Here is a 17,144-nt window from a genome sequence, read left to right on the forward strand (position 1 = left end):
TAAAAATAAAATTATGTGCAAGTTTATAATCACGAATATTTATTTATAAAAGAAAGATGATAATATTCAATTTGTCAATGCGACAATATTTTGCTTTAACAACTATAATTTATTTGCAACCGAGTGTTTACACCAAATCAATACATGCATGCCATGCGATGTGTTTAAATTTATAATTCACTTTACTTAACTATAATTATTTAACATATGATTTGATGTAAACATCCGATGCAGCTAACTTTTTTTTCGTTAAATAACATTGTAAAAAGTTTAAACCAGTTTTTTTACCACTATAATTTCATTTTTACAAATAAATAAATATTATTTTTTTAAAAAAAAATTAAATTGCATATCTAAACAAAACTTTTAGTTTCGAATAAATCTGATTTTAAATCTGGCAAGTTGATAAATGACATTCCAAATCTCAATAGATTTCGAGCAAATCAATATTCCTTTTAAGTCTATTTTTCCGTCCAGATTCATTGTTTAAACAAATTATATAATAGGAGAAGTTGTATAATTCGATAAGTAAGCGAAAAATATTTGATTGATGTATGTGTCATTAGATGAAACTTTGCTGAGAAAAATTAGTATTTTACAGGCTAAAGGGAAGTGGTGAATATGACAAGTTTTTTGATGAAGGAATTTATAACTGTGCTGGTTGTGGAACTCCATTGTATAAATCCTCAACCAAATTTGACTCTGGCTGTGGTTGGCCTGCTTTCTTTGAGGGTCTTCCAGGGACGATAAATCGCTCTGTAAGTATGCTCTTTCGTCATAAAATTGCACAGGTGAAAATTCTAACTCCGCTATTTGTTTCTACTTACAGCCAGATCCAGACGGAAGGAGGACGGAGATTACATGTGCTGCTTGTGGTGGACATCTTGGTCATGTTTTCAAAGGAGAAGGTCACAAGACACCCACAGATGAACGCCACTGTGTCAACAGCGTTTCTGTCAAGTTTAACCCTGCAAATACCTGATCTGTTTTACTCTGAAAATGGTGTCATTTTCACCTTACCTTAAGGACTTGGCAAATGGAAGAGGGCTGAAGCAAATGTTTGTGAACATGTTTATGTTTAGTCTTGAATGAATAATAGAGATTCATATAACCGATATTAAACTATTTCAAGACTGAAGTATTTTCGTTTATTGATATGTATGTGGCTATTCAAAGTCTATAAACACAACCTATATCAACCATTATGGTTCGAGTTAGGAATCACTCAAAACAAATTGCTTCTTTGGGTACTTCTCCTTAGCTTTGTAAAACTTTTGGGTGGTAGATTTATTCACTGCATACCCGCGCATCAACTTTCTTTCCTTTCTGTCTTTGGGCTATTTGGTTGGCACAAAATAATAAATATATCTTCGAGGGAAAACCTTTCTTAGTAACACCTAGGTCCATTGCGAACGAGGCAGGTGAGTACACTGGTTCATGGCGGGGAATCCAAAACCCAAATGTTTCTTTGAGCACATGTATGTCAAGTGGAACCAGTCTGGTAATCTAACATTATGCTTATTATGGATAGTGGTTGTGATTCAGTTTCAGGCTTATTTACCGCAGGAGGTGTTTTTAGAAATAGTGTCAGAGATTGGATACTTGGATTTACAGGGACTTGTCCTACTTCTCAGCCTCTTGAGATGGAAATGTGAGCTATGTTGGTAGGACTTACTTTAGCTCTGCAATAGGGGATGATGCATCTGGAAATAAACATGGACTCACTATAGTTGGTGCACCTACTAAACTCACCGCTATTTCATGACTCTCACGTTTACAAGGAACAAAACAAACTAGCGGATGTTTTAGTTGTTGTCACCATAACTACTACTTTGATGGATAATAACACTGCTGTTTTGGAACACTCCAGCATCCTTGACGGATATTTTGCAGGCTGACAAGAATGGGGAGTTGTATAGTAGAAGAGTGCAGGCTATATCCCACTCCAGTAGGTCTATGTTTAATACTAGTTCGGCTAGGCAATACATCATCTGCTAGTTCAGTTGTTTCTGTAGTGCCACAGCCACAACTTATGACCCTGTAAACTTTTTGCTATACCAAAAAAAAAGAGAAATGATTATCGAGGAGCTAAAGAAGGAAGCTTCTTGGATAGCAAGAGAACAAGGGAAAAACACACCGAACGAAGTCAACGATTGATTTTATCCAAAAAAAAAAAAGAATAATAATCATAGAGATAGAATACACAAAGAAAATAGCCATGTTTTTGCCATAACTCATCTCAGTTTATTAATTCCAGCAACAGTTAATAGTTAGTCATCATTGTGTATCTTTTTAAGAAAAATTAGCAGAAAAAGTTAACTGTAAGCCTCCAACTTCGAAAAACTTCTCAACTCCTCTTGTCTTTCTGTCTTCTATCATTACATGCCTTGAGAGCCTGAACTTCTGCAACCAGCACATAGTTTTTGGAATAAACTAAAAAGTAGTCAACAATCGAGCACTAGTGTGGTATGCATTCTATTTTATTCTGTGGCCGCGTTAATACAATTGATATTATAAACAAGAGAATCTCAGTACGCACACATCTGAACATGAAAGCGTGCATTTCTACCCCTTTTTTTGATGCTGCATCACATGCCAGCTGAAAACTTGCACATGTAGATCCCCCGGTATACTATGTTTCTACCCATCAGAGCTATATGTTATCTCAATCTCCGTTCTGCTTCGATTGGAATACTATACTAAAATATATAGGTTTCATACAACAATAACTCCTACCATACTTTAATATCAAGCAAGTTGGATCGGCTATATCACTAATCTTCATTGTTCATCTCGCTTCATTATTCAAACAAAAAAAATATCATAATGACTAATTTTCATATCGATTATGTTCTTGATATCTAGTCAGCTAATAGTGCTCAGTTGATCGCAAATAAATGCAAATAACTAATTTAGATTTCTAATTGGAATGATAACACTTATTTTCCCTCTTTCTAAATGAGGATACTAAATTCATATTCGTTAAAAGAAATAAAAATAACAAAACGTGAAGCAAAATAAGAAAAATAGAAGATACCTTTTTGACAAGATTTCCAATTCCGGTTAGAATTGATCAGACAATCCTGCATATATAAACTTGTGATCAGTTCCAATTTGGGGTTTAGGGTTTAAGAATTGAATAAGATACCTGTAATGATAAGTAGACAGAAGAACACTCGTTGAGCTGCTTCACAGTTTCGTCTTCTTCGTCGGCGTCATCCTGATGTACCATCGGCGGCGGAAGGAGTGGCGCGTTCGGAGTTTGTTGACGGTCCATATATGTCGTCTTCGTCTTCTGTGGATCGCTACTTTATTTGCACATTGTTTTTAGAGGAAACAATCAAAATAGTGCCTTTTCTTTGGATTATTAGATTAAGGCTCAAAGTGATATTTCAATTTTTATACGGAGTATTAATAGTTTCTCATGTTTATAATATTGGTACATTTTTTGTTCTCCTCCAAAATTTTATCTATTTTTTTAGCATTAATTTTATCCATAATCTATGTATGGGATGTTCAATCGTCATTTTATATATTTAGTAAAAATAACAACTCGATATGAAAGAATGTGAGAAGAAAAACACTTTATTTTATTTAGTAGAAATCGTATTGCAGATAAAGTCGAGAGGTTTATCATAATAATTTCATGTGCAATAGTATAATTTTTTCTTCTCTGCAAAGTCATGTGTTAAGATATTTTTAGTTTAGCTGCAGTAATATTTCTAGTGAACAGAACAAAGTGTTTTTCTTATCACCTTCTCTCAGATAGAGTTATTATTTCTATTATATATATAAAAAGACGATTGAACATTCCTTATATAAATTTTTAGATAAAATTAATGCTAATTTTACGGGAGGATCAAAAGTGTGTCAATATTACAAACATAAGGGACTATTAATGCTCCATGTGAAAACTCAAAGATTACCTTGAGCCTTAACCCAAAAGTGAGGGACTATTTTGAGTCTTTCCTCTTGTTTTTACAATTATTGAGTTATTCCCCAAATAAATACAATAATAATCTCCTATTTTTGTTCTTAATATTTTGGAAAAAAGTATTAGTACCAAATAAATCCAAATTAAAAATAATTTTCCCAACTTGTCTGTCATATAAATTGAGATAACAAGACATGTCAAAAAAAAACATTTTAGGATTTCATTTGGTGTAAATTTTAATTATTTAGATTTAATTTATTATTAATTGATTTGTTTCTTTTTCATAATAATCTATTTAGCAATAAATTTGAAAAGAATTCTATGTTGCGATTCTTAGTTCATTATCCAAATAAAGTCTATTAAGTATTCCTTCGATTGCATATTAATTAAATTTTAGAGATATTTTTTATTTTTTAAATTAAATTGATTGAAACATAAATAGTCACGAAAACTTCATACTCACGAACTTCTCTTTATTTCTATTTAGCACACTCAATTTAATCAAAAAGTAAATATGCCTAGTCAAATAATAGAGAAATAAGAATTACAAGTAATAATTTGAGACTAAATCTACTATTTTCCCTATTGTTTTGTCTTAATATTTTTTTTCTTTGGAGTTCGTTAAGAATTTTTATTGCAATGATATTTTTAGGTCTGTTAATATTTATTAAGAACTCAAAATTTTTAAGTAGAAATATAGTACTCGTACAACCAGCATATACTTGAGGTCTCTCTGAAAGTTTGTTTTTAAGGCACCAACTTTATTAAGAGCCTGTTTGGCTCAGCTTAAAAGCTGATCAAACTGACTTAAAAGCTGGTTTTTGACTTATTTAGCTGTTTGGTAATACTCAAAATAACTTATTTTAAGTTAAAAAAAACTCATTTTAAGCCAAAAGTTAAAAGCTAGGATAGATGTGCTTTTTTTTTTTTTAGCTTATAAGCAGTTTTAAGTTGACCACATTTTTACCTTTTTGCCCTTAATATTTTTATACAATCTCCAAATTACCCACATAACCCTAACATCTCTTTCTTCCATTTTTCCCTTTTCACGTGTAGATGATAGACAATTACTATTACTAATGAATGAAAATAAAATAATCTTAAATCTTTCAAGTGATCTATTCAAATTATATATTATTAAAATGTAAAATAAAGTTGCACATATAACTTAAATAAAAATTTATATTCCTCTTATAAATAATTTGTGATAATAAAGAAATATGTGAATGATAGACAATTATTATTATCTATGGATGAAACTAAAATAAAATCTTAAATCGTTCTTTGATCTATTCAAATTATATATCTTTAAAATCTATAATAAGTTTATATTCCTCTTATAAATAATTTGTGATGAGAAAGAAATATGTGAATGATAGCAAAACATAATTATTTATGGCTGTAAAATATAAATTAATTAACTTTTATTATGTTAACAGCTTTTAAGGGTATTTCAGACATTTTGATTTAAAAAGCTGTTTATCAGCACTTATTTGTCAAACACATCAACAACTTTTTTTTTTAATTTCAGCACTTTTATCCAAACGCATAACTGCTTATTTTAAAAATAAGTTTCAGCACTTTCAAAAGTACTTTTTTAAAGCTGCTTTTATTAAGCTCATCCAAACGGGCCCTAAATCTCTTTGATCATCAAATTTGCTTATATGATCAAATTTACTTGTAAGATTATGACAATAAAGGTCTCTATATCTGAATAATAATAAATGATTAAGATTATTTGTTTTAATATTTGAATGCGCATATGAAATTTAACATTATAATATTTTCATTTCAATTAAAAAATATTACTTTTTAATAAAAATTAATATTTTAATGTTTACATTTGATTATAAAAATTAATTATATAACATGCAATTTAAATTACATATCAACAAAATCTTTTGTTTTGATGTTTGAACAATTCTTTTTTATAAAAAAATGTATGTTGAATTCTTAAAAAAAAATTATGTATATTCATAGTTCAACAACAATAATATATCTAGTGTTTATTTACCAGTGAATTTAATCATACAAACAAGTTGGATAATAAAGAAAATATCAATCAAATAGTAGCATAAAACAAAATTTTAATAAGAGACCTCAAATATATACATAGTTATTGTTTTGATCATGGCTAGAACTCTTTTAGCCGAAAACCTTTGAGTTCTTGATAAACATCATTAATGTACCCAAAAATATTATTACAATAAGAATTCATGACAAATATCAATACACACCAAAAAATTGTTCGTATAAAAAAAATACTATACAAAAATATTTGAAAAGATGGTATAAACTTATTCGTTTAAGATGAAAATTAATGTTTGATTGATACAACAGAGGAAAAAAGTTGGTAGCGAGAGAGGCAAAAATGTGCAAAGAGAAAAAAGGAGGTGGACAACGTGATTATTTTGTGATTTATACAATAAGTCTGAATATTGTTAAGACTCTCCTATATATAACTGTTCGTTCAAATTTTTTCAGATCCATTAAAAGATTATTTTAAAAAATAAATAAATAGACATAATAATTTAAATTTGAATGATTAAGATTTAAATCAAAAAATCAAACACACATAATATACTGAATTTGAATAATTACAATTCAAACATTTATTAAATATCAAAAAAATTATTAGTAGGTTTTTTTTTTTAGTATAATCATAAGCCGAACGACCCCATGAGACTAACAATAAAACAGAAGAAAACTTTGAATGGTATTCAATGTATTGAGTACCAAAGGCAAAGTCAACATTTTGCTAAAAAAAAGATCTATTCACATATCACAAGGGACATTTAATTCTATATATTTTTTGCCAACCACAGGCAAGTTCTTCTATTTTTCCTCTTTGATTGCTATTTTATTTACAAGTAAAATACACGATTTGTGATAAAATAAGATTCCTCAATTAGTTATTTAGCTATCCAGTATTAAGTAAACATCCGTGGCAAAATTTGCAATATTAGTAAGAAAATGGAAAAATATTGATTTCGTTCGTAAGTTAGATTCCTTTTTTTTCCCCTATATAATAGATATTCATGTTGGGTTCAAAAGAATTGTAATATTATGCGGAAGCATATAATTGTAAATTACAGTACTAAATTAAATGATAAAGAAATACTAAAAAATAACTACTATATAAGATCGGTTCAGTCACTTTGCCTACATATGATAACGAGGGAATAAATCTCCCTATAAACAAAATTCTTTAATGAATAATGATAGTATGTTTTGGTATGAGAGATGGTCTTCGATTTATAAAGCTCCAAACTTTTCTTTCAAGGAAGGAACAAGTCAAATATGAAAGAAAATTATATTTTTCCTTTCAGTAATAGTTAAAAGTATTTATGGTAATAATTTGATTTTTTTAAAAGAGAAAAATAAAGTCCAAATAAAGTAAGAAAATCATAACAAATTCCCCTTTCGACTGACTTTTCTGATAAAATACTCTTCATCCTTTTTCTTCACAAAATCTTCATGTGCCATTACTGTTTACCGTGATTTAAAATTTTATATGAGTTAAAAAGTGAATTTTTGTGCATTAAAGTAAACACGGGTTGATGATATTGAAGTCTTGTGTTAAAAATTATATGAACAAAATTGACAGTAGAGCTCATGTTTTAAAAGTAATATGTATGAGTTGAAATATGAAGTTCAAGCCTTAAAAGTTAGCTCGGGTTGAAAGTTTGAGCTCATGCATAAAAATAAGCATGAATTGAAAATTGATTTTGGTTTTAAAAGAAGGAGCAACATTGTTGAAAAGGAAAAATTACTGAAATATACGTTTTATATATGTTTTCGTTATTTCCAATATCCCATTATATTTCTAAAATCCCTTATTTTTTTTCCGATCTACATATTAATGTATTCGAACTACATATTATGTATCCGGTTTATTTTATAATTTATCCGAATTAGTTTTAATGTATCCAAGCTACATATTATGCATTCGAGTTACATATTATGTATTCGATTTATGTTATAATGTATCCGAGCTACATACTAATGTATTCGGTTTGTGTTACTTTTTATTGGATTAATGTAATTACAAACTAAAGAGGGATAAATTGTTATTTCATATTAAAACTATGTGATTCCTAAAATTTATCCTATTGAAAATATGGTTCAAATTTCTTTCCACGTGTAGTTGAACGAAAATCTTTATTATTATCAAATTTGTTGCAAGTGCTTTGAAACTGTCTTGAACATGTCTTCAACTTCATTCATATCCATTGAATTATTGAACCATCTGCTTTGATATCACTTGTTGAGTTAAAAAAAAAATCTAGATATCATGTTGAAGCATACGGTTGCAAATCATAATGTCGATAAATCAGATAACATATAATAAATACAATATTATTATATGATTTGACCTATTTGCTTACTTATTTAAAAAAATACATAAAATTATAGAGAGAAATTGTCTCTAATAAATAAAATTCTTAAGTGACTAAATTATGAATGTTATATTGTGTTCCAGTATGAGAATAGGAGTCTTCAATTGATAGATTTTCAAATTTTCTCTTGAAGAAAAAAATAATTTAAATATGGAAGAAAATTATATTTTTCCTTCTAGGAATAGTTAAAACATTAATAGACTATGGTAATAATTTGATTTCCCTTCAAAAGAAAATTAGAACTAAAATAAAATAAGAAAGTTATGTTAAATTTAAAACGGTTCCCTATAATTCATATTGTTTATAACACTCCCCTTAATGTCTATTTGATATGTTATGTGCCTCATTAAAATTTTATTAGAAAAAAAAATTAATGAATTTTTTTTTTAAAAAAAATTAATATATCTAATAATAGACATTTTGAAATTAATTATCTAGTAGGTAAGATTTATAAAAACTATATGTAATCTTGAACAACATCTGTTGTAAAACTAAAAGTATGCAAATTCAAATGCATCACTCTTTCTTCCAAGCAACTATTACCAATATTAAAGCAAAAATGGCACCCATAAATTATAAAAGAAATTTTACTACATGATGTCATGTTTGTATCATTTAATTGTGGAGTACGGGGCTCTTATTTTTTCTTAATTATTCTCAATTTTCTGGTAAATTTTAACTAATCTCCATCCTCAAGAGGTTGCACTTATATTTTAGCAGTACTTGTATTTTCTTATTTCACTTGGTGTTTGAAGTTCGTATTAAAGCTTGCTCCGATTAAATTTAGATTGCACATTACAAAGTCATTTTAGGAATAGCGCTTCCAAATAAGATTTTTCTTTATATTCAGAATTTAAACTTGAGATCTTTAATTTCTGGCGATTTGCATATTAAACTAAATTTTTTTTTTAGGTGGATATCATATTATACAGAATATCTTAGCAATAGTTATAGACAATTTTATAAAACGTGTAAAGGCAGGATGCTTGTAACGTGTATGGTTATGAAAAAACCAACATTTTGATTAATAGTAAAAAATATGAAATTAGGTGAAAGACAAGTGAATTAAAAATTCTTAATGCCTTCTATTTTTACAAGATGAGTCTTTTAAAGGCCAAAAAATTAATTCTTCGCTCAAGTATGAAATGACTATATGTTAGCTTTAGAAATGCTTTTTGGTAGCACTTGTCTGTGCTTTATAGGTTGGGCTCAAGACTGATCGGAGACAAATATCACTGATCTATTTGAGTGTCAGTATAAGATATATACAAGTCCCACGAAGCCAAAATGGAAGCAACATCCCTCCAGTCTTGACTCAATCATGTGTCATGATCTGATTCACTTTTTTAGTAAATATAAATATTCTCGCATGTGTATATATCGAATAAGCCAAGCCGTTATTGAGTTTCATTTTGCAAACAAGACAAATCTATTTTTCATGACACGAAGCTCACACATATTTTGTAGTAACTGAGAAATCTCCTCTGATATGTAAAGTTCTTAAGTTAATAGGAGTCGGATCGTATTTCTCATCACACAATAAACTTGTGTAGATATTTTTGTTTTGGTTTCCCACCGGCGATATCAATATTAAAGTCCAACTATTTCAAATTCACGTCATGTAAAACCCTATTCGACAGGAAATGTTCCCTATCAAAGATTTTTTCATCTCTAAAACTCGAACCCTAGATCTTGATTAACAAAGGAGCAGCCTGCTTTTTCCTTTTTTTCTCTCCTCAATCTCTATGTAATAACTATTTTTTAAAAAAAAAAAAAAAGAGAGAAAAATAATTAGTAAAAAAAAAACTATCCACGTGGGGGTGGGGGTAGCTTGAGTCTTGTTTGTTTGGTTTGGTACAATATTAACCATAGCTAAGCCAAAAGAAAACCCTATGATGACTCCTCCTAACCATATCTAGTTTGATTACATGTGTACACCTTTGGTTAAGTTAACCTAAATACAAAAATAGAAAATAGGAAACAGAAAAAAATAGAAACAAAATAAAAAAATAAAAAAAATGTAATTTCACCCCCAAAATTTAGAGAAGAGACAGAGAAAGAGAAAGAGAGAGAGGCTTTCAATGTATTAAAGCTAGAAAATAAAAATTAAAAAAAAAAAAGAGAAACAAAAACTAAAAAAGGATCTTCTCTACTCTTTCTCTAATCTCCATGCTCTTAGATTTATCCTACCTTTGATTTGCTCAAAACTTTTTAGCTCTAAATCTGGTACGTAATTCATCGGATTAATCTTTAAAATATCAAAAATTCTCACTCTCTTGTATCGATCTTATCTAAAAATGGAATCTTTTTTATTTAATTTCTGGAATTTTCTGAATTTTTTTTTGCTGTTTTTGTGTTCTGGTCTGATTTTGATCGATGATTTGAATTGGGTTTGATCGGAACTTAAATGGGTGTGATTTAAATCCGTTCAGTATTGAGAGTTTGTATCTGGGTAATTGATGTTTCATCGTTTAACGGTGTTGTCGTGATGTAACTTTTACTTGTTTAATTCATATGGGTTCTGTTAATTTTGTGAAATTTGATTAGATTATGAGATTTTTAGACTTACCCTGAAATTGATGATCATGTTTTGATATGGTTTTTGTTAAATGCACTTTCATCTGGAACAGCTGATGTTATCTCTGATGTTATGTGACACTATAAGAACTTGGTTTGAGTGTTTTTATTATAGCTATGTGCATTGATATGAGGTCAACAATTTTTTTTTTTTGGTTTGTAAAATTTGTAAGTTTGTTATGTGGATTGAATGTTTCTAAAGGGGAATAAATGTGTTTGGCAGCTAAGTAATGGCATCAATGGTTGCAAAGGCATGTGCTACGCCATCGGCTCAATATACACCGGCTGTGACAGTCTTGGAAAAAGGAAGTAGGAATAAGAGGAAATTCAGAGCGGATCCACCTCTAGTTGATCCGAATAAAATGATTCCTTCACCTCAGTTTGAGTGCACGAGTTTTGAATTTTCAGCGGATAAATTTGGAATGATCCCTACTCATGAATTGTCGAATGGTTGTGATATGTGTAGCCTGAAGCAAGACAGCTCAGAAAGTTTGAAACTTGACCTCGGATTGTCTTGCAGTGTAGGATCGTCTGAAGTAGGTCCAAGTGAGCCGAGAGAGGTAGTTGAAACAACTGAACAGTTCCATGATGCTGATTGGAGTGATTTTACGGAAGCCCAGCTAGAAGAGCTTGTCTTGAACAACTTGGATACAATTTTCAGGAGTGCAATTAAGAGAATAATGGCATTTGGTTACAGTGAAGAGATTGCCACAAAGGCTGTTTTAAGGTCTGGTATTTGCTATGGTTGTAAGGACATTGTATCAAACATAGTGGAGAATACATTGGTTTTTCTTCGTAGCGGCCATGACATTGACTTATCCGGGGAGCATTATTTTGAGGATTTGCTGCAAATGGAAAAGTATGTGTTGGCGGAATTGGTCTGTGTTCTGCGGGAAGTTAGGCCTTTCTTTAGCACTGGTGATGCAATGTGGTGCTTGCTAATATGTGATATGAATGTATCTCATGCTTGTGCAATGGAAAGTGATCCTTTGAGTAGTTTGGTTGGTGACAGCAGTGAAAACTCCTCTGCTTCTCTGCAGCCTCATTTGCAATCCGAGGCCAAAAGTTCTGAATCCATCACTAGAATTCCCTGTAAGCCAAATCCTTCAGTTGCTTGTGCACATTGTTCGTCTGAGACTTCCAATGTCGCTTCTGCTATTTCTGGGCATAGCTTTCAGTTGGAGGCATCCAATATTCCAGGAGTCCATGAGATCAAACCTAATCCTTCATTTGCTCTGACTGGAATTATCCCAGAGAAAGATTCTTCAAGTTCTCTGTTTGACACTGTTGATAAGACCTTTACGGCCACAGGAGCACCCAATCCTCCAATCGTTGAGGAGGAGTTTGTGGGTACTAGAAAGGTATCTGGCATCACCAAAAGGGAGTATATACTTAGGCAAAAGTCCCTACATCTGGAGAAACATTACCGCACTTACGGTTCAAAAGGGGTCAGTAGGAAATTCAACGGTTTTAGTGGTTTAGTATTAGATAATAAACTTAAGTCCATGGCAGACTCTGCTGGCATGAATATAAAGAACGCTTCATTGAAGGTCAATAAGATCTCTGTTGCCGGGAGAAATGATAATGTACACCATAGTATCTCAACAAATAATGGATTTTCTTCAACATCAGTTTTTGGGTCCAATAATGGCAATGGACCTGTTCCATTACCTAATACAAATATCCCTTCTTCATCACCACAATTCAGTACTTCACCTGCACTGCCTGCTGCTGATACTGAGCTATCACTCTCATTCCCTGCCAGCAACATGACCCCAATGCCTCTTAGTTATAACGCTGGAGCCGGTGTTTGTGCTTTTAATATGATTCCTAATGAAAAATCTATTGCTCAATGGGTTCCTCAAGACAAGAAAGATGAAATGATTCTAAAGTTAGTTCCAAGGGTTCGCGAATTGCAAGGTCAGCTCCAAGAGTGGACAGAATGGGCCAATCAGAAGGTTATGCAAGCCGCTCGTAGACTGAGTAAAGATAAAGCTGAGCTTAAGACACTTCGGCAAGAAAAAGAAGAAGTGGAGAGGCTGAAGAAAGAGAAGCAGAGTTTGGAGGAAAATACCATGAAAAAGCTAGCCGAGATGGAGAATGCCTTGTTTAAGGCTAAGGGACAATTCGAACGAGCTAATGCTGCTGTTCGTAGACTTGAGATCGAGAAGGATTTACTAAAGAGGGATATGGAAGCTGCCAAATTGCGTGCAGCAGAGTTAGCTGGAAGCTGTCAGGAAGTTTCAAAGAGGGAAAATAAGACACTCATGAAGTTCCAGTCATGGGAGAAGCAGAAAGCTATATTACAGGATGAACTGGCAGCTGAAAGACGGAAGCTGGTGGAACTGCAACAACAACTGGAGCAAGCTAAAGATGTTCTGAACCAGCTCGAGGTATGTTTACTGGGAGAATAAGATCATAACTTCTTCACAAGATGCTCCTTGTCAAAGAAAACTTAGGTTTCAACCAAGTTAAAAAGGCTTTATTATCTAGCTAGGTACTGTGACCTTCAGCCATTCATGCTAATAGAATAAAAAGGATAAAATTAACCAGAAGAACTGCAGAACTTAGGTAAGAAGATAATATATTTTACAAGCTTTATGCTAGTAAATATGTTGAAGGTTATATAAGACTCTTGATAAAAAATTGTGAATAACTGGTATGGTGGTTCTCTGGCTCTCCACTGACGTACCTCCGCATCAGTCATTGACAAGCCGGCATCTCTTTGTGATAAAAGCTTCATGCAATCTGAACTTTTGTGATGGGAACTTGCGACCTTTTTACTATTTGTGAGATAAATCTAAGATAATGAATATGAATGAACCTTTTGTATGTGTTTGCTTTAAAAATGACTTGACGTGGTTTTTAAACGTCTCTCTCTCTCTCCCTCTCCAACTTGGTTCTCCCAAGAGAAGGTTGTGGTGACTGGTAAATGCAATTATTTTATTTTATGTGTTCTTCCAGATACAATCACCTGATTTCTGTAATATGCATATTAGGAATATATCTTCCAACTTATGCATTTGAGAATTTGAAAAATGAACATGAGAATTTTTGTCTGCTGGATTCTTTATCTGAGAATGACTAGACTCTCGTCCGCAAAATTTCTCTGGGTATAAGCAAGTATGGATTAGCATCTAAATGATGCAAGGATATTCCCGTCTTCCTTTTTGCATTGTTCTGTTAGTACGGGTGCATAGCATATTTTTTCAGTGCTATTTTCCTCACTTTGTTATAGCGTTTTTGAAGTGGATAGCTTGTTGTTCAAAGTCAAATATCCTGACAATGGGAATGAGGTATATCCACCTTCCATAGTGTCTTGTTGCGTTTTGTTCTTCTTATAAGAGAATGTCTTGTTGCATTTTATCTGTTGAATTCAATTTGCTTTGACATTGATGTCTGATATACATAATTTTGCAGAACACGTCTCTTGGTATATCTTGAAGGGGTCTTTGGTAGGGTGTATTAGAATAATGTTGAATAGGGTTTGTATTAGTAATGTTGGTAATAGTTATTCTGAGATTATTTCTTATGCACTGTTTGGTTTGGTGTATTAAAAATAACAAGCATTGCGTAATTGCTAAAATAGATTGTGTTGTTGCAAGGTCTGCTTACACTTTACCATCCTCAGACCACACTTAGTGTGATTTCGCTGGGTTGTTATTGTTGTTTACAAAAATACCCTCCTAAAATACAGTGGGAAGGATGTGCAAAAGTTTTTGAGTGACTATTGTGTCTTCCCGTCTTTTTAACTATGCTAATGCATGCATTAAAAATCCTTGGATTGCTATATACTTGTTTGCCATGTAATAGTTATATATAACATAATACCAAATAGAGTGTATTAGTTATACATAGATTGAAAAAGTGTACCAAACAAGGTATTAGAAATACACAAAGTTAATGCATGCATTATTTTTTCTAATGCATCCTATGAAACGACCCTGAAGTGTTTAACCTTAAAGAAGTTTCTCAAATGGATCTCAATATGTAGAATTATAAGAGTAGGTTGTTGGCACTGGCCTCTTAAATGCATCGTGCGGTTGAGAGCTCTGAAAATGACTTCAGATTGCAGATCCAAAGAAGCTTGACAGATAGATTTTTATTTCTTGCTTCACTTGAGACTACATCTTCCATCATCATAAACTCTTAACATGACATTTGAGTTTGTTTTACCCTTACCTAAGTATTGGTAAAAACTGTACAACATCAGAAAGAATAGTTTCTCAATGAAACATATTTGTCAAGTTTTACAAGGGAGGGATAGTCTAGTGGAAAGGACCCTCTACCTTCAACCATGAGTCCAGTAGGAGAGAGAGTTGTTACCGTCATCAATGATTCTCATCGGACACTTCTCCTTTTTGCCTTTTAGTATTTGAAATTGCTAAATGCAAACATATCAAGGGGAGTGATTATTAGGTTGCAAGTCTCTTTCATAATACAGAGACCTTTGTACTTTGAACCAATGTTCTTATGCTAATTTATGTTCTCCCAATGAGACAATTGAATGATCTTACCGACAAAGCCAATGTCTTGCAGGGTAGATGGAAGCAGGAAAAGAATGCCACGGAAGATTTACTTAGGCAGGCTAGTTCATTAAGGAAAGAGAGAGAACAGATTGAAACTTCAGCCAAATCCAAGGAGGATATGACCAAATTAAAAGCTGAAAGTAGCTTACAAAAGTATAAAGATGATATTGAAAGGCTAGAAAAGGAAATATCCCAGCTCAGACTAAAGACTGATTCTTCAAAGATAGCCGCTCTTAAAAGAGGCATAGATGGAAGCTATGCAAGCAAACTGACCGACTTTAGAAATGCTCCATTACCAAAAGACACTCAAAAACCTTATATCTCCACATTTGTGACAGATTTTGAGGAATATTCTCAGGATGGAGGGGTGAAACGAGAACGCGAGTGTGTCATGTGCTTGTCCGAGGAGATGTCTGTGGTTTTTCTGCCATGTGCTCATCAAGTGGTATGCACGACATGCAACGAACTTCATGAGAAGCAAGGGATGAAAGAATGTCCTTCTTGTAGGAGCCTGATCCAGCAGCGGATTTGTGCGCGCTATAATCATACTTAGAGTTGCTTCAGAGAATGAGTGAAGCTGTCAAAATACTGATTCATGAAACTTTATAATGAATAATGCATTTGTGTTTCCTTTTTCAAATGTATGGACAATTATGCTTGCAATATGCGACTCTTTTCAAGAATGAAAAGTAACAGAAAAAAAAAAAGAACAAAAAAAGAAGAGTGTTTAGTGTGGCCTTTGTAAATCATCTGTCTCTTTTAAATAAAACTTGAGTTTTCCTTCTTGTGTTGTTTTATGTATCTTATCGACTATATGTGTTGGTCATTATTTTGTTGGCTATTTATAAGAATAGATATTACACTTTATCTTTAGCCAAAATGCTGCGTAAGACATCTAAATAATACTGACTATTCCTTTAATCTTCTCTGATATCGTGCCTAAGGAGGATACCTCATCTTGGTGTATCATATAACATTTGCACATACTTGACACTTCAGTTTCTGATGACATAAAATGCTTGGCTCTAGATAGCGTTATCGGATACATGTTAGTTGAAGTGCGGGAAATAAAGAAAGATCAATGGTAATGTAGGCAGAGTGGGAAGTGACAGGTAATCGGTGGAATAGTCGAGGTGCAGAAAGATCAAAATTGTAATGAGTAACCTACCCTTGGCACACTATGTAGCAGCAATTGTAGAACCCTAATGATGTGTTTAACTTCAATACTAGTGTAGAACCTGTCAACTTTTTTTTTTGGGGTGTGGAGATTGGGGGCATGTTAATTAGTCTTAACAAATATCATCCTTGAGAAAACACTTTTTATTTCTAGTTATCATTGTATTGCAGCTTGCACATTTGACTAAATAAGAATTAATAGGTCTCAAATTTTTGACTTTTATATTATAGATGACGACTCACATAAACGGCACAAACATACTCTATATTTCGGCGAGCCATCTAGTGGTGTGGTACATAGTGTGTTTAGTATATCATGCCCAAACAAGAGGCTTCAAAACAAATAAAAGGTGTGTGTCACACTCATATTTAAGCAAGGAAAATCATAATTAGCAATAAAATGGCCCCTCTTACCATATCCGGCTTGGAAAAAAATTAAAAAGATTTTTGGCATACGTTCTTTACTTTATTACGTTATTCTTTAAAGCGTACTTGATCGCGCTTCGTGCGGTTATGAAAAAATTAAAA

General features: G+C 32.0%; 3 protein-coding genes across 4 annotated transcripts; 2 read left to right on the forward strand and 1 right to left on the reverse strand.

The window, feature by feature from the left end:
* Positions 1 to 581: 581 nt before the first annotated feature.
* Positions 582 to 1,313, forward strand: LOC107024760 (peptide methionine sulfoxide reductase B5-like; the record flags this gene model as incomplete). The annotated part of the gene is made up of 2 exons (XM_027914614.1): positions 582 to 758; positions 830 to 1,313. Coding segments are annotated over 2 exons (330 nt in total), but the record flags the coding sequence as incomplete, so codon positions are not given.
* Positions 1,314 to 2,200: 887 nt separating this feature from the next.
* Positions 2,201 to 3,356, reverse strand: LOC107012728. Of its 2 annotated transcripts, none has more exons than XM_027914610.1 (3): positions 3,149 to 3,356; positions 3,038 to 3,083; positions 2,201 to 2,433 (listed from the first exon to the last, which is right to left on the reverse strand). In XM_027914610.1, the coding sequence occupies exons 1-3, from the start codon at positions 3,275 to 3,277 to the stop codon at positions 2,348 to 2,350; spliced, it is 261 nt and encodes an 86-aa protein (XP_027770411.1). In that variant the 5' UTR covers positions 3,278 to 3,356; the 3' UTR covers positions 2,201 to 2,347. The 2 variants fall into 2 exon arrangements, with proteins under 2 accessions (XP_027770411.1, XP_015068132.1); XM_015212646.2 differs by having other exon boundaries at positions 2,201 to 2,403; positions 3,149 to 3,346.
* Positions 3,357 to 10,414: 7,058 nt separating this feature from the next.
* Positions 10,415 to 16,225, forward strand: LOC107007909 (putative E3 ubiquitin-protein ligase RF298). The gene is made up of 3 exons (XM_015206752.2): positions 10,415 to 10,560; positions 11,135 to 13,304; positions 15,451 to 16,225. The coding sequence occupies exons 2-3, from the start codon at positions 11,142 to 11,144 to the stop codon at positions 15,991 to 15,993; spliced, it is 2,706 nt and encodes a 901-aa protein (XP_015062238.1). The 5' UTR covers positions 10,415 to 10,560; positions 11,135 to 11,141; the 3' UTR covers positions 15,994 to 16,225.
* Positions 16,226 to 17,144: the final 919 nt, after the last annotated feature.

Source organism: Solanum pennellii, chromosome 1, assembly GCF_001406875.1.
Source record: "Solanum pennellii chromosome 1, SPENNV200".
NCBI lineage: Eukaryota > Viridiplantae > Streptophyta > Magnoliopsida > Solanales > Solanaceae > Solanum > Solanum pennellii.